This window comes from Eschscholzia californica, unplaced genomic scaffold (assembly GCF_041429995.1).
Source record: "Eschscholzia californica isolate CP2 unplaced genomic scaffold, dmEscCali1.0.p SCAF_4, whole genome shotgun sequence".
NCBI lineage: Eukaryota > Viridiplantae > Streptophyta > Magnoliopsida > Ranunculales > Papaveraceae > Eschscholzia > Eschscholzia californica.
The window spans coordinates 39,505,214-39,527,971 of record NW_028238461.1 but is presented as its reverse complement, the minus strand read 5'-3'; the positions used below and the strand labels follow the sequence as shown (position 1 = coordinate 39,527,971).

The window sequence follows — 22,758 nt, the reverse complement described above, 5'->3', positions numbered from 1 at the left end:
CTGACCTCCCGGTCCCAGACTCGGGTTTTAGAACTGACTTTGCTGTTGAGTTTCGGTATACCGATTCAACGAATTGACTCAACGAGTCTCTATCCGAATCACTGGTGAAACTGGTTACTACTTTGATTTTATTTGTAAATCAATCAAAAATACTTTCGTTCCAAATCAATGGAGAAAGACTAAAGAATATAACAACTCAATATCTTTCGTATTTCTAACAGGCAATGTTTGTTTTCCAGAACAGATGATGAATCTCACTATCGATTTAAGATTGGAAAGAGGAATTGTATTCCTTCTGCGTTTACTGATTTATTACTTCAAAAAATCAACACACTTCTGATTTGAAAAAATCAGAATGTCTTTTATTAAGAAATCAGATAGACTAAAAAAGAAAAAGAAAGATGGAAGGATAAGAAGAAGAAGATTTTTAATCGAGGCGAGGTATTCCTCTTTCCTTAAGAAAATTGACGCCCTGTATAGTACCAAACAGTTACCGGCGTTTGTCTCCCAGGATACAACGATAAACCTTTCGATTCAAAGGTAATTCGAATCAGAAAGCAGTCGAACTTGAAAGTATACTAACCTCTGACTTAATGCAAATGGACCAAACTTCTTGCTTATAAAACTTCTTGAAAACTCTGCTAAAACTTTCTCTTAGACACTCCAATATGATCTTGTAACAATGCTGGATACTCTGGAAAAAACGGAATGAAATTTGGAGTTCATTTGGGTCCTATAAATAGGTTTCGCATAGACACATGCATTTGGGACGTTTCTGTTGGTTAAGGGACGCATCTGTTAAGAACTAAAAGTGACGCTTCACTTAATTCCCTACAGATCACGTCGGCTGAGATGTCGACCATCAGATCTCGCTCAAAAGCGCTGAGAAAACGCCTTCCGTTACATCTATGGACTTATAACGAAACTAGCCCGCAATCTAAAGGAGATCATCCGTTGGATGGGGTTTCGGGAGGATCCCACTTCGTGCCCGACAAGGGTTTAACCAGATCCGTTGGATCTTGCGCATTTGCGCCGAGCGAACGCCTGCCATCTGATCTGGCCGTGTTTGCATTGCGTAAATGGTCCCCAAACCAACTTTTCCTTATTGCGACTTAGTCCCTAAATCAACCAAACATCGATCAAACTTCTTTACTTGAATTCTCTTTCATGCGGAATCGGATTTGAGTGATTCTTGGCTTTAAACTTAAGAGCTCGACGAGACGAATGCAATAGCGTCCTTCGTTTCTGAGTTTGACGAATTGAACTGATCCAAAATTGGCTCCAAATCCAACATTTACGTCATGACAGAGCTCAAAGTGCCTAAGAGACTCGTGCCGACCTTCCATGTCAGGGCTCAAGTGACAGAGCTCTTTTGGGTCCACCTTTATGTTGGTTTTGTAATGTCTTGCTCGTGCGTAGTCAGGAATCCAACACGTGTCACCTAAGTCAATCATTTAACTTCTTGACATGTCAAGGGTGACCATTATTTACCTCACGAATAGTGAATTGTTAATCATCAAACTAAATCCAATATTTAGCTCAACAATAGCGCATTGTTAATCATCGTCCTGGAAAGGATTTTAATTTATTTCCCACTCATATTCTTCATCACCAACTCATCGTCTCCAATCACCACCATCACAGAGCACAATTCTCTTCTTCTCTCTCTCTCTCGCTACACTCAACTGGTCTATACCTTCACATCTTCATCTTTGCTGACTCATCATCTTCTTCAACTTCAAACCGAGTTTGACTCTCTCCTTCTCTCTCTACACTCGAGCAATCTATGTTCTTCTCATCTTTATCTTTACTGCTCAATCTTAGTCATCTGATTTGTTTATAGATCTGATTTGTTTAGTGGTATGTTCGATTATGGATGAGACATCAATTTGTTTTCATTGTCAACATTTTTTCTTTTCTAGAGTGTCCGCTTGATATATCTCTAATTATCCAACTCATCAATATTTGCGTTTCAACCAAAAATCAAGTCTTCTAGTATTCTCAAAATAACAATTGTTTTAACAAAAATAACTATGTCATATAAGTAAATAAAACAATCTTGACTCAAAAGAATTATAGATCTCCATTTTCGCCACCTAAGAATGAGAATCTCAATTAAATCTTGACTCAAAAGGATCCATATAGATTTTTGAATTTTGCTTTGGAGATGCTCTTAAGTGTAAAGCGTGAACATATTTTTGGAGGGAGTATGAACCCGTAACGCCTCGAACCCAAGACCTAGAGTGTGGAAACCAAGTCCATGACCTCTTCACCCAAGGGTTGCAGGTACAAAGAGCTTTTATTGGTAACACAAATTATGTCAAAATTTAGCATAAGCCTACCGAGACAGATAGAACAACAACCAAAAGATGGAGCCGAGAGACCAACTGCACCCCCAAAACATGGAAACTGAGTCGCTGAGACAGCTGATTCGGTCAGAACTATATTGACCTATTTCAGTCTGGAATAGGATATATACATCTTCATTCATTTGAATTACGATTTTATTTATCAACATGCCAAATGTAGTCGAGTCAGATTCGGACAGAAAAAAAAGACGAAACACGGGCTATATTAACTTATACAAGTCTATAAAACTGACTCAAACTCAAAACTCTTCGAAGTCAGAAATTCTCTTACAGATATATTGATGATTAGGGTTTAGTAATGTGTATATAGCAGTAAGCGTCTCATTTCTGTGACATAATCCACGTTGACTAAAATGAATCAAGCATTGCATTTCAAAGAAAGATATACTTATAATACTAGTCAGAAAACTACAGGTAAACAATAACAAAATTGAATTCTAAAAAATACTTCTGGGCGAAAATTCCTAATTGTCTTGAAATAACTTCAGAGACCCGTATACTAATCATCTTTTCTGATTTCTTACAAATTTGACTACAATCAAAACAATTGGATCATCCTAATATATTAAGCGGAATTGTCAATGGCATAAAAGAGTAATCGATAGCAATCAAGCTTCGCTTACAATTATCGAATGGCAGAAAAGTGAATCATGTATGAGATACTAGCACATTTGTTGTGCATTACTGCATGAAACAGAAACTATCATAACGGACGTTGTGAAACGATCGATATAACAGATTGTGTTTGTGCATTATAGTAAATTTAAAACGAAAAGAGTTAAAAACGGAAGCAATACAAATCTAACATGCACAAGACTTCGCAGATATTATAGTAAACACCAAAGAAACAGAATTAAGTAGACATATATGGAAAATTATCATGATTTGACGAGAAAAGTAAAATGAGACTGTAAAAGACGAAGTTAAACAACTTAACGTCATCGGCATGATGGTGCTGCATTGAATTGGATTCAACTGCTCGTGCAAAGAAAGAAGCTGCAAAATATCTAATAATTTTGCAAGGTTAACCTACCAAAACTTCGAACAGATCAATAACAATAAAACCAAGAAGGATTTTTCCGATATTCACCATTCAAAGATGCTATTTTAAATACCAATAGTTGACAATTCGAGTGGTCAAAGCCACACGTCAAAGCACATTACTATCTGAGATTTGGGGTTCTATCTTCAACTCCCACCGACTCACTCTCCATAATAGATTATGTTGAGAGAGAAAGTTTTCGTAATAACCCAGACTCACCTGAGGATTCAAAATCGAACCTTATCTAGCTTAAAGTGTCGAAACAGTTAAAGTGAAGATACTGTAATAAATCGAAAGAACATAACATAAAATCTCTCTATTGATTGATCGGTCCAATTATTCGTATTTACATCAGATAAGAGGTCTACTTAGTGAACAAGAAGAACGAACCCTAGTTCATCGTCTACCAGCTATAACAAGCACAACTATAGAAACCAATAAGATACTATTAATCTGACTTTCCTTTACCCATTTGTACAGAATCCCAATTGTTATACCTCTGTAATTTAGATCCCAATGTAGAAGTTGTCCATCCTCAAAATCAACCCAGAAATATTTATGAATTATGAATCAAAGTCCAATTAGCCATGGTTATTTTCATCTCTGCAAATAAAAAAATCATGATCAGATTTAGATTCATAGTTTTAGTTTAGGGTTTAAAGAGTGAACCAACCAGTAAAACCCAAAAACACAGAAAAATTAGAGAGATCAAAAAAGGTATTACCTTTGCTGGAGCATCAGGAACAGCGAATGAATCTGCACTAGTTCCTACCAACCATAATCCAGGAAAAACATTCTGCAATTTATCAAAGAATTAGAATTCCAACAAACAGAAATCTAGAGAGAGAGAGAGAGATGATAGAAAGCAGAAAATCTTACGTCTAGTTGTTTCTGAACAATTTTCGATCTCTTCTTTGGTCTTCTGGGAGGTTTAGATCCAATCATCTTGAAGAAATCATCTTCGATTTCTTCCCGAGAAAGTGAAATCCAAACCTTCCTCTTCTCCTTAGTTTCTACATTCTGACCTTCAAGAAAGCCTCTCAATCGGAGCGATTTTGGCAGATTCTCCTGCTTCTCTTGAACCTCACTACTTTTAGGAGCTCCTCCTCCTCCATTGATCTCAGTCTGAGTCTTAAAACTTCTTCTCGGTCTAAGCTTCCAAGGCTTCTGCATCGATTCACCAACTTCTCCTACTCCATCACCACCTCTCTCCATCGCTTCATCCTTAATCGGCGCAAGGTTACGGACTCCGTACTTGAATTCATTAACTCCGATTTCCGATTCCGACGAGATAGTATTCTTCTTCTGCGGAACAAGAGAAGAAGAATAAAGAGGAGATGATCGGTTCTTGCAACACCGAGAAGGAATCGAGCTCTTACGATTCTCTAACCTCGATTGCTGATGTTGTTTCTCGAATCCATTAATGGCTTCTGAAGAAGAAGAATTGTGATCGACCTGTAAAGAAGATTCTTGTTGTTGTTGTTGTTGTTGTGAAGAAGAAGAATCGAGGAGTTTTCTAGGTAAGTTACTACCCCATTTGAGACAAGGTAATGAGAAATTGTGCAATGGTTGAGATCTCACTGGTGCAGTCGCCATGAATGATGATCAATTAGTGATTTTTCTCTGCAATTTTAGCTTTTGAAGATGACTTACAACTACAATCGATCGATTTCTAGGGTTTCAAAGGAGAGATTTTAGAGAGAGAGAGAGAAAAGGAGAGAGAAGCAGACGATGAGAGAATGGGAAATTTTGTTTGGAGACGGTGAGATTAGGAACGCGAGGAGGTCTTATAACCGGAATACATTAGGACTAGAGGAGAAGTTCAAGGCCAAGGGTATTCGAGTAGGAAAGATCTGATTTTTGTCATAGGGTTATTTTAGTCAATTCAATAAGCATTTTTATAATCAAAACTAATCAATTTTCAAAAAGGAAATTCCTCATAAAAATAGAGATTAGGCCAAAATAGTTGGGTCTAATGGCAGGAAAAAAAAACTGAAATGTATCCGTTTGTCCCGAAATGACCTGGCCCAATAGGGAAAATGATATAGTCTAATGGTGTGCGCCGACTCAAGAATTTTCTTGATCACATTTTTTTTTAATTGTTCAGCGTGTGCCTCGAACCCTTGACCTATAGGTGGAAGATTATACCTCTTACCACTCCAATCAAGAGTTGTTAGCTTTCTCGATCACATTTTCTTAGGAGTAAATGAAAACTTCATTGGAGATCATCCATAACACCACAATTAGATACATATATATTGTGGACCATACCAAATTTTTATACCCAAAATTAGTTTAGAAAATTTAATATTTCTTGTTTAAATTCAACTTGTTCTAATATGAATACGTAAAATACTAATTTGCACGAATAATATGAAATACAAGGAAAAAACATAAATTAAAAACTAAAAACTATCAAATATTGTTATTCAATCAATCGTTTGTTTGATGAGACATTGTAAAATATATTTGGTAGTTAGAAAAGTTCAAATATGTACATAATGTATCGGTAAAAGTCAATAATCTTTAAAATTATCGTTAGAGAGAAAAAATCCTTAACTTGGAAGTATTAAATTTCAAAATAGTGTAGGCTAACGATTAATTAAGATGTAAAGCGATTATAAATAGAAAAGATAAAAAACCTAAAGTTTTTTTTTTTTTTTTTATTGCGGCCGATTAACATTTAAAAGATGAAATAATCTACAAAATCATTGAGCAAGATAAAATTGGAAAAAAAGGCTTAAATCTATGGATCTGTTCTGGTTATGCATTTGGAGATTTGTGTGTAACAACTAGAAAATAGAATAAGGGAAAATTTAACTACACTCACCACTTTGTTACACTAATAATTACATCTATCATATTTGTTTTGTTCATGTCAAAAGAGATAGGAGTTCTTCTACACAAAAAAAAAGTGAGTATAGCAAATAAAACTGTAATTATATATAAAATTTCTCATAAAATAAAAGTCGGTTGTCTTGGATTAAAAAAAAAATAAATGGCAGGGGGCTTTATAACTAGGGGAATTTGACCAAAACTCCCTAAGAAATTATGATTTTGGTTAAAAAGGATTCATCAAAGTTTTTTAGGCTTCACCTCCCTGATGGCAATTATGTAATTTTCAGTTTCAGTAAAAAGACCAACTTAACCCTAGTCTAAGAAAATACCTTGCAAACATCTTGCACTGTCTTGCAAACACCTTGCACTGCCTTGCAAACACCTTGCAGAGCCTTGCAAACACCTTGCATGGTTTTTGCAAACACCTTGGATAGCGTTACAAACAAATTGCAAACACCTTGCAGAGCCTTGCAAAAACTTTGCAGAGCCTTGCGAACACCTTGCATGACTTTTGCAAATACCTTGCACAACCTTGCGAACACCTTGCAGAGCCTTGCAAAGCTTTGCAAATACCTTGCAGAGCCTTGTAAACACCTTGCACAGCCTTCCAAAGCCTTGCAAACACTTTGCAAAGCCTTGCAAACACCTTGCAATGCCATGCAAATGGTTTGCAAATTAGTTTTTGAATTGATTTAACATGAAATTTGTTACAAATTATTATATTTTGTCTAATAGAATGTTGTATCGAAAAACTAGCTAAAACCCGTACAAGTTCATAATAGTCATTTTATAAGCTCTAGCACCATGATTTTACTTTTCTTCGAAAAACTTCCAAAGCTTTCATGAAATTCTCAATTTGAACATAAATACCAATCATGATTGTCCAAGAAAGAAAAATTTCTCACAGGCATTTCATCTAACAACTTTATAGCTATTTCAACCAACCTACGTCTTGTATAACCAAATAACGTTGCATTCCAAGCAACAACATCTCTTTCAAGCATTTTATCAAACACATTGCTTGCATCAACTATACTTTCACAACTTCCATATAAATCCAACAAATAAGTTTGAACATAAACATCAAAACTAACAAATTGTTATCCATCATTCATAACTCAATGAAAATAAAGCAATGAAGAAGTTGGATTATACCTTGAAACACTATCAAATTCTCCTTCCATTGAAAGTATATAAAACTTTCTCTCTAGAATTTAGAAAGCCTCTTCAAACAACAAGCAAATATATTAAGTCACCAAAACCTAAAAACATCAACCTATCTTATAGCCAAAATCGATTCAAACCCCAGAAATTTTAATCGGCGGCGACAATCCAACTTGGTTCGTTCATGAGAAAAACTCAAGTTCTTGATTTATTTGTTAGATTATTACTAGGTATTTCTAATTGAATGAAGGGTATTTTTGACTCTTAAAAAGTTGGTGCCTTTAAAAATGTCCTTCAAGCCTATCTGTATAACTTACTTGGGGCCTAGCTAGTTAAAAAGATAGGTTGTCTTTTATAACTAGATATGTTATTTTAAGGGCAACACACCTTTGGGTTGTAGGAGCATGTGCCCTTGGGTAGGTCCGTCCCGGGTTATGGTAGTTTAAGTAACTAAATAGCAGTTACTGCCATGAGTTTTGTTCGCCCACGCAGGTGACGTTCACATTTCTTTTCTTTTTTTTGATGAGAAACGCTCACATTTCTTAATAATGATAAAATTATATTTATGTGGTTTGCTCTTTTCAAACTGTTGTTATCGTTCTACAAATTGGTATTTTCTTTTGACAAGTTTATTTGTTTTCTGTATACTGTTGTCTCTTTTCTACAAACTGTAGTCTTTTTTTACAAGTTGTTGTCTATTTTCTACAAAATGTTAGTTGTTATAGGAAATCAGATATGTCTTGAGTTATGATGATGTTTTTTTTTGTTTTGATCTAGTTTTTTGTAAAATATGTTTGGGATGTTTATAAATCACATCTTTTTACCAACCATCTAATAGTTTGGTACAAACTTTTCTTTGGTCGACACAAATTGTTGTTGCTTTATACAAGTTGTTGTTTGTTTTTTACAAACTGTTGTTAATTCTACAAAATCAGATACATTCTAATTTATGACAATGTTTCTATCTGTTTTGATATTGTGTCAAATGATGTTTTTTGTCTGTGGTATGTTTTTACATATATTAGATGTTTTTTTAATATGTTTGTGATCTTTTTTATTTGTTTTATTTAATGCAGATGTTATTTAGAAATAATGTCAGACGCGTGTAAAGCTACTATATATGTGTCACATAATTTATATGCCACAACTAAAATAATATCACTCTTTTTGGAACACAATGTAATTAATGTCAATTTTCTCTAGTTCAGGGGCAAAGGATATGAAAAAATCAGAAAGATAATATTAGCAATACTTACTATAAAAATTTTGTTAGGGTGAAAAATGATCAGGAAATTAGACCAAAGACCCGATTTTAAAAAAAAAGTAAGTTAAAAGAACAATTATATTTTGTTTGATTAAAAATTCAAAATTTGTAGTTTGTTTGGTTGAGAGCCCAAATATTTGTATTTTATGTGGTTAAAACCTCAAATATTTGTATTTATTTGGGTAAAAACAAAAAATTTGTATTTTGTTTGGTAAAAAAACCCAATATTTTTGCAACCCTTTACAGGCTGTTGCAAAACTGTTTCAAAGTCAATGCAAGCCCCTTGCAAGCCATTGTCTTGCAAGTTGTCGTAAATTACGAAACACCTAAAAAGGCAAAAACTAAAAGGAATCGTGTGATCCTTTTTCACAAAAAAAATATTTAGAGGGGAGTTTTTACTAAACTTCCAAAACATGATCACTAAATTCTTTTTGAGTTAATTCTTATTTGGCCCCCTACTTTGTGACCAACTTCCTTCCTAAACCCCTATTTCTTGTAAATTCAAATTTGACCACTTTTTAAAGATAAATTCCTTAACTACCCTTCCTATAAATTTAAATGTTTAAAATAAAAATATTAAGAAACATCCCTCCACCTTACCTCTCTCTCTCTCCACCTCACCCCTCTCTCTCTGTCTTCTCCGACAAGGTTGCCGGCAGGAAAATTTTCCGCCCGACGACCTTGACGATTAAAAAAAAAACAATCCCCTCTCTCTCTCTACAAACTCCGGCAAAGGGGTTTCCCTTGGCCGGTCTTCGAAGGTCTGGTTCAACAGATCTCCGGCGAAAGGAAACCCCTTCGCCGGAGTTTTTAGAGAGAAGTGAATTTTTCTTTTAATCTTCAAGGTCTCCGACGAAAGGAAACCCCTTCGCCGGTCGGCGACCTTGTCGGAGAAGACAAAGAGAAAGGGGTGAGGTGGAGAAAAAGGGGTGAGGTGGAGGGATGTTTCTTAATATTTTTATTTTAAACATTTAAATTTATCGGAAAGGTAGTTAAGGAATATCTTTAAAAAGGGGACTAAATTTGAATTTACAAGAAATAGGGGGCCAAGAAAGAAACTAGTCGCAAAGTAGGGGCTAAATAGGAATTAACTCATTTTTTTTGCTTTATCTTCGACTCCCCGGGTATCTTTTTAATTTGTAACTGCTTACAAAAGTTTTGCAACAATTTTCAAGAGATTTAGTGCTCATAAAAAGATTGCAACTACTAGCAAAATGCTTGCAATTAGATTTTAAAAAATTCAAAGTTGCTTATAAAAATATCGCAAAGAATATTGGGTTTTTGACGAAACAATATACAAATTTTTAGATTTTTAATCAAACAAACCACAGATATATGTTGTTTAATGGAACAAATATAACTTGTCTTTCCCACCTAAATATAAAAATTATAACTTGGCCTTCACTCAATTTCCTACAATTATTATATTTGGAGAGTTCTCATAGCGCTCCACTTTATCGTTTATTTGATAGCATGGCGCTTATAACAATAAAAGGGGGTGGACACTCTAAGACAAAAGTTTGAAGTAGAGAGAGAATAACCGTTTTTTTTCACCAGGGAGAGAAAACTCGATCTTGTTCCCTCCTCCGAATTTTTCTCTTTTTTAGTTTGTATTATCTTTTAGATCTATAATAAGAAAATTTGAAGTAGACAAATAAGAAGATGAAGACTCCATTAATAACAATTCCATCATTGGGTGGTTTGATCACGACATAAAGACGGTTTTGAAGAAGAATCAAATACAGATTTGATGAGAGTTTCTCACTCTAAAAACGAATTCAAGGACGGTTTTGAAGTTTTCATAGTCGATCTATACATGGTTGTGATTCGTGGAGAAGAGAAGATGGATTTCGGATATGGTTCGTACATGAACAACAACGAAGATCTGGATTACAAGAATTAAATCAAACCACGGGAATTGACTAGGTTATCTCTTCATCGAATTGTTATTAATACTAGTATCATCATAGTACCACTTCTAATTTTCAATTTTATTTGTATTATAATTTCTATTTTGTCGACCTTTAGGGTCTTTTCTTTGAGACAGTGTCGTGTTAATTTCTTTTCCTTCATGAGACACTTTGTATTCGAAAGTCCTATGAACTTATCTTATGTAACTCTCATGAAGTTTTCAGATGAGAGGAATAATAATTATCTATCATGTAACTTTGTGATTGTTACCACTAATGAATGAAAGTATGGTTTTGCTCAAAAAAAAAAAAAAAAAAAACAATAAAAGGGGGTAAGCTGAATTACCCATTAGCCCTAGGGACTTAAGGTCAAAAGACCCCAAGAAATGGGGTTCTGATGACAATAGACGGCCTCACCTGGATTTTCATCAGAGGAAGAATACTGAAAGAGGAAGTAAAGAAAGTTTCATTTATTAATTTTGTCCTCTGAAAATGGGAATCAGAAAATTAATCATAGCAAGTCTACTCTTTGCTTCTTCACTTTCTGCAGTAAGAATCATATACCCATCTTTGACTTCTTGATCTCCATTTTAGGGTTTTGTTCTTAAAATTGATTTATACCCATATCACAGTTTTCTGCTTCTTTCAGTCTATATTGGTCTTATAGGTCAGGGTCTCTAGGGTTTAGTCCATTCCATTTCAGTGCACTCCTAGTTTAAATTTCAGAGCTTTCAGCTTCTAGGGTGTTATTTCATTTGAACATACTGGTTAATCTCAATAATTACTACTATTACTCTTTTTTTTTCTTGATCAGGTATTAGGAAATTCAACTAATTTCCCTTTGGTTATTAGCACTTGGCCCTTCTTAGATGCTGTTAGATCTGCTTGGAGAGCTGTTGATAGTGGATTATCTGCCATTGATGCTGTGGTAGAAGGTTGCTCTGCTTGTGAGGAACTTAGGTGTGATGGTACAGGTGACATTCTGAAAACCTAATTAGACCTTTTGATGTATTTATTCAACAATTTGAGTTTTATTTTGTTCGATAAAATCAAAATGACCGAAATATTTCTATTTCCGTGCCTACTGAAATTTAACTAAGTTTCTCTTACAATGCCTAGTCAAGGAAATAAATTTCAAAAAAAAAAGGAAATAAATTTCGAAAGAAATTTGTCATGTCTACCGAAATTTCATTCAATGGAGCCAATTCTGACTGGTCAACAAAATACATTTCAATGCTATCATAAAAATAGACCAATTTATCATTTATCTTTCGATTTCGATAAGTAATTTATTATGTATATAGCCTTGGGAGATATTGTATAAGTAGCTACATATTACACATCTTCCTCACCTCGCTTTTCTCCCATGACAACCTTGCTTTTCTCAATTTCTACAGAGAGGATACAATTATTTCGGTAATTTAGGCTCAATTTTACAGTTAGCTACATTAATCGTTCTTTGTGTTAACATGATTTTCATAAGCAGTTGGCCCCGGTGGAAGTCCAGATGAGAATGGTGAAACTACAATCGATGCCATGATCATGGACGGGGTAGTTACCAAAATGAACCGTTTTATTCTTTCTTCATTTTGTTTTTTTGCATTAATTCATCATTCACTAGAAATTATAGTTCATTATGTAATTTCGTAAGGAACTGGATAGACGACTATGGAGGTGGGGGCTGTTGGGGCAATGAGACATGTAAAGGATGGCATAAGAGCTGCAAAACTAGTGATGAAACATACTCAACACACATTTCTCGTCGGAGACCAAGCCTCGTTCTTTGCCATTTCGATGGGTCTCCCAGGACCTACAGATCTTAGTTCAGAAGATTCAACTCAAAAATGGATTAAGTGGAAAGAAGAAAAATGCCAACCTAATTTCCGGAAGAATGTCTTACCGATAAATAGTTGTGGACCATATCATCCGAAAGATGTTTTAGTTGATGTCGATTTAAGCGTTGGAACTTGTTCTGAAGGTGATCATCAGTCTAGTTCATCTCATATTGGTTACCACAATCATGATACGATCTCCATGGCAGTAATTGATGAAGTAAGTAATCTATTGTTTCAAGTTCATTGAAATTATCTTCGTTTTTGTAAATACTCATATTTCTTTCGTATAGAGTGGACAAATAGCAGTCGGTACATCAACTAATGGAGCTACTTTTAAAATCCCTGGGAGGTAACTTGTTTTTCATGATTTGATCTCAATCATGATAGTATCGAACTTTTGACACCCATATTATTTATTACGAGATGTATATAACCACATATGTATACGTATATATATATATATATATATATATATATATATATATATATATATATTTGGAGAGCCCCACCTACCCCTTCTTGCTATGCCTCATCCCACCCACTAATTAAGACTTACCTGATACCGTGCTTTTCGCCCCAATCATGGAATCCCCCGACTGGTACGGTGTTTTCCGAACAATTTATATTTTCATTATTGATTCCCATCAAAACAAACTTTTCTATTGAATGACAGGGTAGGTGATGGACCAATAGCAGGATCATCAGCTTACGCAGATTCTGAAATTGGTGCTTGTGGTGCAACAGGAGACGGTGATATCATGATGCGCTTCCTTCCATGGTAAAATTTCATAACCACCATGAACTCTTGAGTTAATATCTACATTTTTAATATTCTATATGATCCAAAATGACTGACCGAGTAAACATACTGAAGTACTCAAACTTTGCCTACTCATTGTTATGTCGCGAATTCGATTTATTTATTTAATTTTCTAATGAACACGAAAGAGTTAAATGTCACACTAAATGAGTTTCTTGATTTCAGTTATCAAGTTGTGGAGAGTATGAGGTTAGGAATGGAACCGAAACTTGCAGCAAAAGATGCAATATCCCGTATCACTAGAAAATACCCGAATTTTATCGGAGCCGTATTTGCCGTAAATAAGAGTGGTGTACATGCAGGTGCCTGCCATGGATGGAGGTTTCAGTACTCTGTTAGAAGTCCAGACATGGATGATGTCGAAGTCTTCACTGTTTATCCTTGAATCACCATTTGCTTCAACTTTAACAATGCAATTCAGTTTCTTTCTTTGTTTCAATTATAATCGAAAGGCAAATGCTTAGGATAATTTGTGTGATGTATAAATAAATCTTATGATCGACCATGCATCTCACGTTATGGGAGTCTACGAGTTTTGATACAACTCAATTCAACTTCTGTCATTTTGTTGTGGATGTACAGCTCAACTCAACTTCTGTCATTTTTGTTGTGGATGTGATAGTTGCAGATCACTTGAGAGAACGTCCAGGACTCTGGCTAAAGGTGTGTGTTTGAGCTTAGTAAGTGTCGAGGCTTTCTGGGTAAATACATGGTGGAGTTTTTGTGAGAAATAAAACCCTGTACATGTCGGGCTTACTCTTACATGTCAAAAACGGGTACGATATCTAGCTTCAGTTGACCTAAAATTGGACGCAAATTAGATGATCCGGAAAAACTTGGGAATAGAACAAAGTATTTTTCTACTTCTAATATAGTATTTCAAATATAGTATTTCAAATGGAAACACATTATTTACTATGAAGATAACAGATGAGTACTACAGAATACAGATGACAGAAAGTGACTTCATTAAAAAATCTGTTCATCATTTGAAACACAAAACATGAAATGTCAAGTACTAAACTTTCAGGGTATTTGAAATTAAGATCGATTTATCGCTACATTGATATAAATTACCAAAAACAAAATCCGCCCATGTTTTCCTTTTCTATGTGTGGACATTTTAGTTTACAGTATTAGTTGTATATAATAAATCCGTAAGAGCAAAACTGAGAAGGATAAGTTAGAACAGATAATGTAAGATATCAGATTGAACAAAACAACATTTAATTCATTAACAAGAAAATCTAACAGATTTTACGACAAAAAACATAAGTTAACAAAAGTCCGGCGTATATGCTTCCCCTTCTCCAAGAGTTTAGCGTAATGTCGTTCTTGTAACTTGTGAGTTAGAGAAAGTCAGATGGTTTTGCACAATCGAATATCATCCAGGAAGCAGCTCCAAACAACACTCTGTTGATGTTAAATGGAGTTCACAACAGAACGATCTCCGAAATGCGTAACTGAGTACATCATCATCCACCATATAAGAAGTGGACAATTCTTTCAATACTCGAAAGGTCGAGTATTATCATTATTAGGAGAAAGAAGATCGGGAAGATCAGAAAGATTCGAACTCACTGAAAACTTTAACCATCCTTTTTTCTCACTGTACTTCAGTATAGGTGGCATAATAAACCCAACCAACAAAGCAACGAAACTTACGAGCATGACTTTATGAGAAGCAAGAGCTAAAACTACACAAATCAATACAGTTGGTGGGATACAAATTAGAACTGATCCAACTTTTCCGACGGGGATCTTATAAGGTCTAGAAGCTGCCGGATACTTTATTCTTAATTTAATGAATGCTATAAACTCCAAAATCATCCCAAAACAGTAAAGAAAGTTTTCTGCAGCTACAATCTCTTGAAAGCTCATCCATGAAAGTAAGATGACACCAGAAGCAGAGAATAGAATTCCGATTAAGGGAGTCCCATACCGAGATCTCTTGCCGAAGAATTCAGGAAGCATTCCTCGTTCTGCCATTCCTAAAAGTTGAAAAGAATCACTACTCATTTCGGTTACAAACATACCCATATTTGACATTGCAGAAGCTCCTTGTATCCACCATCTTAACCAAACCCCACCTATAAGTTTAGCAATATCGGAAAAATAGCCATCGTTCCATAAACCACGATCTAGTGGAATTGCTCCTGTACCAATTAGAAGTGGAAAGAAGTACCCAAAAACAACCAACACAAGAGCATAGAAAAGAGATTTGGGTAAAGTCTTTTTCGGATTTTCCACCTCTCCAGCTAAAGTGCTAATTGAATCCCAATAATTCAAATTCCAAAAAAGAGTGTTTAAATACAAACCCCAATCCACAGTTTCAAAGTTTACGACAAACCATCTTGAGGGTTCTAATCTAGGTATTGATATGAGTCCCATAACCACAAATGGTAGGATCGAGAAAACCCCTAAAAACACAGCAAACCAGCCCACAATAGTTAAACCCCTATAGTTCATATAAGTAAGTGCCACGGTTATTATCAAAACGGCTATTAGTCTTGGTAAACCACCACCTAAAGCTGGGATTGCTGATTTCAAATAGTCAAGAAATAATACGGGATATAAAGCGTTATCGATAACCCCACTCAACCATTTCATCCAACCTTGATTAAAACCCCAATAGGGACCCAACGCCGACGAAACCCAGGTAACATAACCTCCATTTTCTGGAAACATTGTACCCATTTCTGCAGTAATTAAAGCTTCAGGGACACTCCATATAAATGGGAAGATAAGAAACCCTAAAAGTGCAAGAAGAGGACCAGCTGCTTGTACACTATCCTCGACACCGAATGGTCCCCCGGATACCTCGTAAAATATAAGAAATATAAGGGGTACCATAGACACTTTATTAAACTTATCCAGAGTTGGAGAATCCCTTTCATCAACCTCAACATAATGCACATCACTGTGCTCACCCATCTTAATAGAAGCTTGCTTATTTCCTGTTGTCCTCAATTTCTACAATAACAAATTTCAACAAACAAATTAGTACATTTTGAGTTTCCTGAAGAACAATTTAAACCCAATTTGCACCTTGATTTTGCAATTACTGAAAGATGATTAAAACAATTAAAGGGTTTGATCTTTAAGGCAAGTAACCAGCTAAACATCAAGTTTAGTTTGAAATAAACACTTAATTTGAATTATCTAACTCCTATAAGAGACTAAACCAATCAAATAATTCAGTTTGAGAAGCAATATGAAATTGAATATGAATGCAGAAAATTAGAGAGATAGAGTATTTATGTGATTGTAAAAAAGGGGTACTTTTCAAACTGCAAACAGATTCACAAGGGAAATGCCATTAAAGCTAAAAAAAGAGGGAAATTTTTTCAGTTAGAACAAATTTGATAAGGAAGTAGAAAGAAAAGAAACGAAAGATCTATTCAATGGCTTACATGTTTGAAACCCTCAGTTTCTTCTAGGTTTCTGAACAGAATGAGATAATGGGTGTCTCTCAGATCAGATAGTAATGTCTTCAAAACCCTTAAAATACACAGTCCTATAAATGCTTCTTAATTTGTAATCCTCGAGATATGCATGTAAGATCCATCAAGAAAAATAGATATACCCTAATTAAAGACGAAGTTAAAGGATTAAGAGATTGACTAACCATTTAAGGTGAGGACTAGTTATTGGTGGAGATCTTTAAACACAAAAGACGATTAGGGCATGAAAGTTCACCTCATAGGGAAGAGTAACTAACTATTCACAAGTTTTAGAGAGAGAAAGGAAATCATTTTCCAATATATATAGAGAGAGAGGGAGGATCTATTTGTTTTCAAGATTGCTCTTGGACCTTGGTCTTTGCAGTGTGGGACGGTACAAATTAGGCTCTTTTTCCTGTGGTGCACTTGAATGACTAAAGGGCTACCATCCACTATTATAATGAAGTGGTCAACCTTAGGTAGCTATGTGGTGGATAATGGTGACATAAACTCTAATAATCCTCGAAGTTTCAAGTCCAAATTATTGGACTTTAGTCATAGTTTGTTCGTATGGAATCTCCAAGATTTGAAGTTTGTTCTTCAAAAATATTATTTTCTCCACCCAAATCCAATTAGGTTGATTTTAATAACATTCATTTGCGGTGGATTTTAAAGATTTAGGTTAGGTTTCTATTTTTGATTTTGTCATATCTTGAACATTTATGATTATATATTTTCGAGACTCAAATGCGATCAGACGGTAGTGTTTAACAATATTCATATGTGTGAAAACATGTGGATTTTAAAGATTTAGGTTCATTCTATATGTTTGATTGTATTTATCATTCAAATCTTAAAGATTTGAGTTTGTAATTTATTCTTAGAAAATATTTTCAAGAGAATCAGATGCATTGAGGTTGTGTTTAATAGTACTCGTTTACATGAAAATGGGTGGATTTTAAAGATGTAGGTTGACTTTTTTTTTTGTTCGGTAGCATTTTTATTTGAGTTAATTGATTTTGGTTCTCGATTCGTAATCAACTAGTTGTTTTGATCCCTATTTGTGATCAACTGGCCGTATTGGTCTCCAATTATGTCTAGACTTCCGTTAAGGCTTCTAATTGTGTCGTGGTTCGTTTTGATCCCCGATTTTTGTCAAAATTATTTATAGAAAATATTTTCATAATCAAATGCACTAAGTTTATGTTTGATAGTCCTCATTTAAGTAGAAATGGGTGGATTTTAAAGATCTAGATTATCATTTTTGGTTCCGTTTTTATTTGAGTTAATTCCTTTTGGTTTCCGATTCGAAACCAATTGGTTGTTTTGGTCACGATTTGCGGTCAACCGTTTTGTTCTTCAGTTATGTCTAGATTTTCGTTACGACTTCCAAGTGTGTCTAGTGGTTCATTTTAGTCCCCAATTTTGTCAAAATTATTCATTATGCAATTACAATAATTATGTAATTTTTATTTTCTTTCTTATTTTTTTTCCTTTTCAACCTCACCCTATCTCTCTTCCATATCATCTATCTTTCTTCAGCTTCATAACTCTACCTCTCACTAAAACACTTTTTTTTACCTTTCATTCTCTGGTTCTCCACCACCATCGTCAGCATAACTACAATCACTGCCACCACCATCCCCACACAACGAACGTTGACAAAAAATATTCAATGCCATTCACCTAAAATAAAATGAGTTATTTCCTTTTTGGCCTCCTAGTTGTGACCAATTTCTTTTTTGGCATCTTGTTTTTTCTAAATAAAAAAATAATTTTTTTTTATTTTTAAACCGCTAGTTAACTTTAACAGCTGATTTTTTGTTTTCTTAATTACCCTTCCAACAAAATTAATCTCGTTTATCCTTACCATATGACATCTTCTGATATCCGAACAAATGTCAACTCAACGTTTCTTTCTCACCAACCTGGTCTCACTAACCTCACCAGCTTAGGAAGAGAGAGAGAAAAAAAAGACAAAAAAAGGGAATTTCTAGGGAGAAAAACCAGAGCGATAGAGAGACATTCTTCAAATCCCACAGTGGCTTTTCAAATCCATCAAATACCACCAACAATGCCATTTTCATCGTCCCCAAATACTCTTCTCTAATAATCTGATTCTTCTTGAGAAAGCAAGGAAGGAATTGCCGCGACTCTTGCGTTGTTACTATCGACGCGTTCTTTCTTGAGGAAACAAGAAAGGGTTGCCATCACTCCTGCATTATTATTGGCACAACATCATCCAAGATTTAGGTTAAAGACAATCACTGATTTATTGTTGTATTATATGATTCTTTACTGAATTGCTTCAAAGTAGAAACCAGATCCTTATCCAAGATCAAGCAATCATCATCAGAAATTCAAAATGATCTCTATGTATGACAGACTTTGTCAAATCAGAAATGTTACTGCTTTTCTCTGTATTGTCCACCAGAAACCTCACCGACAAACACAACATCGAGTTCCCAGAAATTTTACTATTTTCGGTTGGGCAACCCTAATTGTTTTCATCTTCATCAGAGCTAATCACGAAAACTCCAGTGTATAAATTCATCGTTTCAAATGAAAAATTGGTTTACGAAAAAACAAAATTGAACTCTTTCACAGGTTTCACACACCTTTCCTAGCAAAATCAATCAAATCTCTAGCTCTCTGCTGGAAAGAAAACATGAAATTTTCTATCTCTGTATCTCAAATCCTCTAAAAGAAACTAGGAAGATGAGTGTTCCGATTAAGTGGAATACCAAGTGACCCTATAACAACAACAATTTGCTATTGTTACAGATACCTTCTCCCGTAACTGCTAAAGTTAGAAAGACGCAGAAGTTAGAGATAGAAAGAAGTCAAAGAGAGGATATTAGAGAGAAAGAAGAGAAATAACAAGAAGATGAAGAAAAAAAAAGAATCTCATGAAATAACATATAGGAATTAATTTTCAGAGGAAGGGTAATTGGGGAAACAAAAAAATCAACTGTTAAAATTAACTGACAGTTTAAAAAAAGGGACCATTTTTGAATTTAGGAAAAACAAGGGTAAAAAAAAATAGTTGGTCACAAGCTAGGGGACCCGAAAAGGAAATAACCCAAATAGAATTTATTTTTTCCTCCCATTTATATCTGCAAAAATGATGCTATGCCCGGTTGAATCCCGACCTCAATCCCGGCCGGGTGACTTGGCAGTCCAACCGGGCATGCATCATGAGTTGGCAGGAGCAAAAAGCTGGGAAAATTGGCTATTTCGTCTTTGATCCCTCCAATTCACTCCTATTCAAAATAGGTCTTTTAGTAAACCAAGCTTTTATTACTCAGACCAATCCATTTTCTAGGGCAAAATCGAAATAGCAGTCCAACCGAATTTGGGAGCTACCAAAAATCAAGGGTTTCATTCTTCCTTCTTCCATTAACAAAGGTAATTAAGAGTTAAATCTCTTCTTCTATCATCATCTACCTCTCTTACCTCTTTCTCTTTACTAACTCTCTTTAGAAATTTCTAATTCTCTCTCTCTCTACGAACCCAAGCTTCATCTTAGGTTCGATTTCAAGCTTGGTGTTGTCATCCCGCCACTTCCTAACAACATCTTGGTTTGAAGGTACTTTGTTGTTATCTTTTCAACTCTAATTTTTTAGAACTAAGAATTTCTGCCGTTGAGTTGAGAACAGGTTCCGAGAAGTAAAAATACACAAGTAGGTTCTTATGGTTATTAGTTGCCTGAACTGTTCTCAGCTCATTATTAAGTCGAATTTGCTTTTCCGGTATATGAGTCCTCAAGTCGAAAGAGACACTCCTTCTATCTGAAGAATTAAGCACAGTAAGGTTACCAGAATGATGAGAAAATGAAAAGCTTAATGACTACTACTAATCTTGACTTGTGATCGTTAATATTAAGCTTTAGGTAGAATTTTGAAATGGATTTTCTTCTACGTTCTTCTTTATATAGATTCACTTCTAAATATATTTTGTTAAGGAAATGGATTTGAATTTTCTAAAATCGATGGAGTCGAATTATTGGTTGTTGTTGTTGTTGATGATCATTAGATTTCGTGTTTTTCTTAATTTTGGAGGTTAGGGCTATTAGGGGTCCAAGCGGAGGGATCAAGTTCTGGCTTTTATTTATGTTACATAATGCACTTAAGATATGGTATACCTCATAGTAATTCAATCTAGGTGTATTTTGTTCTTTGCATATGAAGTTCTAGACATCAATTTAGTAGATCTTGTCTCATTGGGGCAAGTCCAAACTACTTTCACGGAGAACCTATATGTGCTAGTAAGTGAACTTGAAGAAATATGGTTTTTTTTTTTGCCATATTTATATGTTATATATGTGCTGAAAGTTGTGAACTTGGTAAGATTGTGCCATAAATTGATTATATGTGTCTTTGGTTGCAGAAATGTTGAACTCTTCAGAGAGTGAGGAGGTGGATCATTTTGACAAAACATTCGAGAATGACATTGGCAAAAAGAAAGAAGACTTGTGCGAAGTTACAGTACCGACTGTTGGTTTGGAGTTCCGCAATACAGATAAAATGTATGAGCTTTGTCTTGCCTATGCTCGAAAAGAAGGTTTTTCAATCAGAAAACGATCAACTAAAAAAGAAGAAGGAGTAGTTCGATACATCACATTGACATGTGTGAAAAGTGGGACAACTAAATCAGTAGGAAGCAATCCTATTGAACAACAACCTAGTAGTCGAAATGGGTGTAAAGCCAAAATTTGTTCGAAGTTGAATGAAAGTGGGAAATACGAAATTACTAGTGTTCTTTTAGAGCACAATCATATTCTTAGTCCCAGAAAAGTTCGCCACTTTAGATGTAATCGAAAGATTAATGCACATGTGGCAAGACAATTGGAAATTAGTGATATGGCAGGAATTAAAGTGAGCCGAAATTATAAGCAACATGTTGTAGCAGCTGGTGGACATGAGAATGTCCCATTAAATGAAAGAGACTGCAGAAATTATATTCAAAAGAAGAGATCTATACGTCTTGGAGAAGGGGATGCTTTAGCTATCCAACAGTATTTTTTGACAATGCAAAAGAAGACTAATGGTTTTGTTTTTAGTATGGATTTAGACGAGGATGGTTGCTTACGTAATGTGTTTTGGGCAGATAGGAGGAGTTGGGAGGCATACAAAGAATTTGGCGACGTTGTGACGTTTGATACAACCTACTTAACAAATAGGTACGATCTTCCTTTTGCTCCTTTTGTTGGCATTAGTCATCATGGGCAATCCATCCTTTTGGGTTGTGGTTTATTGTCTAATGAAGATACAGAGACGTTTAGTTGGTTGTTTAGGACTTGGCTTGACTGTACGGATGGTAAGGCCCCTGATGGTATTATCACAGATCAAGATCAAGCTATGCGGTGTGCTATCGAAGAAGTTTTTCCGAATACAAGACACCGATGGTGTCTTTGGCATATAATGAAGAAGATACCGCAGAAACTAAGTAGCTACAAAGACTATAAGAAGATAAATACTGCGTTGCATAATATTATTTACGACACACTTAGCATTGAAGAGTTCGAGTCAAAGTGAAAAAACATGATAGATCATTACAGTTTGTTAGATAATCGGTGGTTGGATGATATGTATAGGGAGAGGAAACGATGGGTTCCAATATTTGTGAAACCTTACTTTTGGGCGGGAATGTCTAGTACCCAACGAAGTGAAAGTATGAATGCGTTCTTTGATGGATATGTCAATGCGAAAACCTCATTGAAGGTTTTTGTTGAACAATACAATGTGGCTTTAAGAGACAAAGTTGAAAAAGAGGCAAGAGAAGACTTCAGGACTTATAATTTTGACCTGCCTTGTGTGACTCCTTTCGAGCTTGAAAAACAGATGAGAGACATTTACACACTAGCTAAGTTTCAAGATTTTCGGTCAGAACTTACTGGAAAACTTGCTTGTGACTATGTGGATGTCAAAGAGTACGGCACAATGTATGAGTATTTAATTTCAGAGAAAAAGGAATTTGGTAGTGCTAGATATTCGGTGTTTTTTCATCATAGTGAGTGTGATATTAAATGCAATTGTCTTTTGTTTGAGTTTAAGGGCATGTTATGCCGACA

At 35.0% G+C, this 22,758-nt stretch overlaps 4 protein-coding genes across 8 annotated transcripts in view; 2 read left to right on the top strand and 2 right to left on the bottom strand.

Moving 5' to 3' along the window:
• The window catches only part of LOC147544610 (putative polyamine transporter At1g31830), a 41,659-nt gene extending 24,550 nt beyond the window's left edge, over positions 1-17,109 (bottom strand). The window contains exons 1-2 of one of the 4 annotated variants that reach the window (XR_015223343.1): positions 16,656-17,071; positions 14,467-16,215 (exon numbers count right to left, since the gene is read on the bottom strand). Coding sequence is in view for 2 of the 4 variants with exons in the window: in XM_086634190.1 (XP_086490316.1) it covers positions 14,749-16,215; positions 16,871-16,873 (1,470 nt within the window). In the remaining 2 variants the exon portion in view is untranslated. Of the gene's footprint in view, positions 1-14,428; positions 16,216-16,655 lie in introns of those variants that run through there. The other 3 variants (XR_015223344.1, XM_086634190.1, XM_086634189.1) reach the window with 3 other exon arrangements.
• LOC147544612 (uncharacterized) lies at positions 3,713-5,521 on the bottom strand. Its single transcript, XM_086634195.1, has 3 exons — positions 4,291-5,521; positions 4,136-4,207; positions 3,713-4,014 (listed from the first exon to the last, which is right to left on the bottom strand). The coding sequence occupies exons 1-3, from the start codon at positions 5,005-5,007 to the stop codon at positions 4,009-4,011; spliced, it is 795 nt and encodes a 264-aa protein (XP_086490321.1). The 5' UTR covers positions 5,008-5,521; the 3' UTR covers positions 3,713-4,008.
• On the top strand, positions 10,945-13,805 carry LOC147544611 (N-terminal nucleophile aminohydrolases (Ntn hydrolases) superfamily protein). 2 transcript variants are annotated; one of them, XM_086634192.1, is made up of 7 exons: positions 10,945-11,136; positions 11,402-11,561; positions 12,074-12,138; positions 12,250-12,639; positions 12,713-12,771; positions 13,096-13,200; positions 13,408-13,805. In XM_086634192.1, exons 1-7 carry the CDS (start codon positions 11,080-11,082, stop codon positions 13,625-13,627), a joined length of 1,056 nt encoding a protein of 351 aa, XP_086490318.1. In that variant the 5' UTR covers positions 10,945-11,079; the 3' UTR covers positions 13,628-13,805. The 2 variants fall into 2 exon arrangements, with proteins under 2 accessions (XP_086490318.1, XP_086490319.1); XM_086634193.1 differs by having other exon boundaries at positions 10,984-11,136; positions 12,239-12,639.
• A 3,967-nt stretch (positions 17,110-21,076) lies between the features above and the next one.
• LOC147544609 (protein FAR1-RELATED SEQUENCE 5-like) lies at positions 21,077-22,222 on the top strand. The gene has a single exon (XM_086635739.1). It carries the CDS (start codon positions 21,077-21,079, stop codon positions 22,220-22,222), a length of 1,146 nt encoding a protein of 381 aa, XP_086491865.1.
• The last annotated feature ends 536 nt before the right edge of the window (positions 22,223-22,758 follow it).

Coding starts and splice junctions, on each gene's coding strand:
- LOC147544611 (XM_086634192.1), top strand. CDS start 11,080: ATGGGAATCAGAAAATTAATCATAGCAAGTCTACTCTTTGCTTCTTCA. Junction 11,137..11,401: donor TTGCTTCTTCACTTTCTGCA/GTAAGAATCATA, acceptor TTTCTTGATCAG/GTATTAGGAAATTCAACTAA. Junction 13,201..13,407: donor ATGATGCGCTTCCTTCCATG/GTAAAATTTCAT, acceptor TCTTGATTTCAG/TTATCAAGTTGTGGAGAGTA.
- LOC147544609 (XM_086635739.1), top strand. CDS start 21,077: ATGTTGAACTCTTCAGAGAGTGAGGAGGTGGATCATTTTGACAAAACA.
- LOC147544612 (XM_086634195.1), bottom strand. CDS start 5,007: ATGGCGACTGCACCAGTGAGATCTCAACCATTGCACAATTTCTCATTA. Junction 4,208..4,290: donor TTGTTCAGAAACAACTAGAC/GTAAGATTTTCT, acceptor GATAAATTGCAG/AATGTTTTTCCTGGATTATG.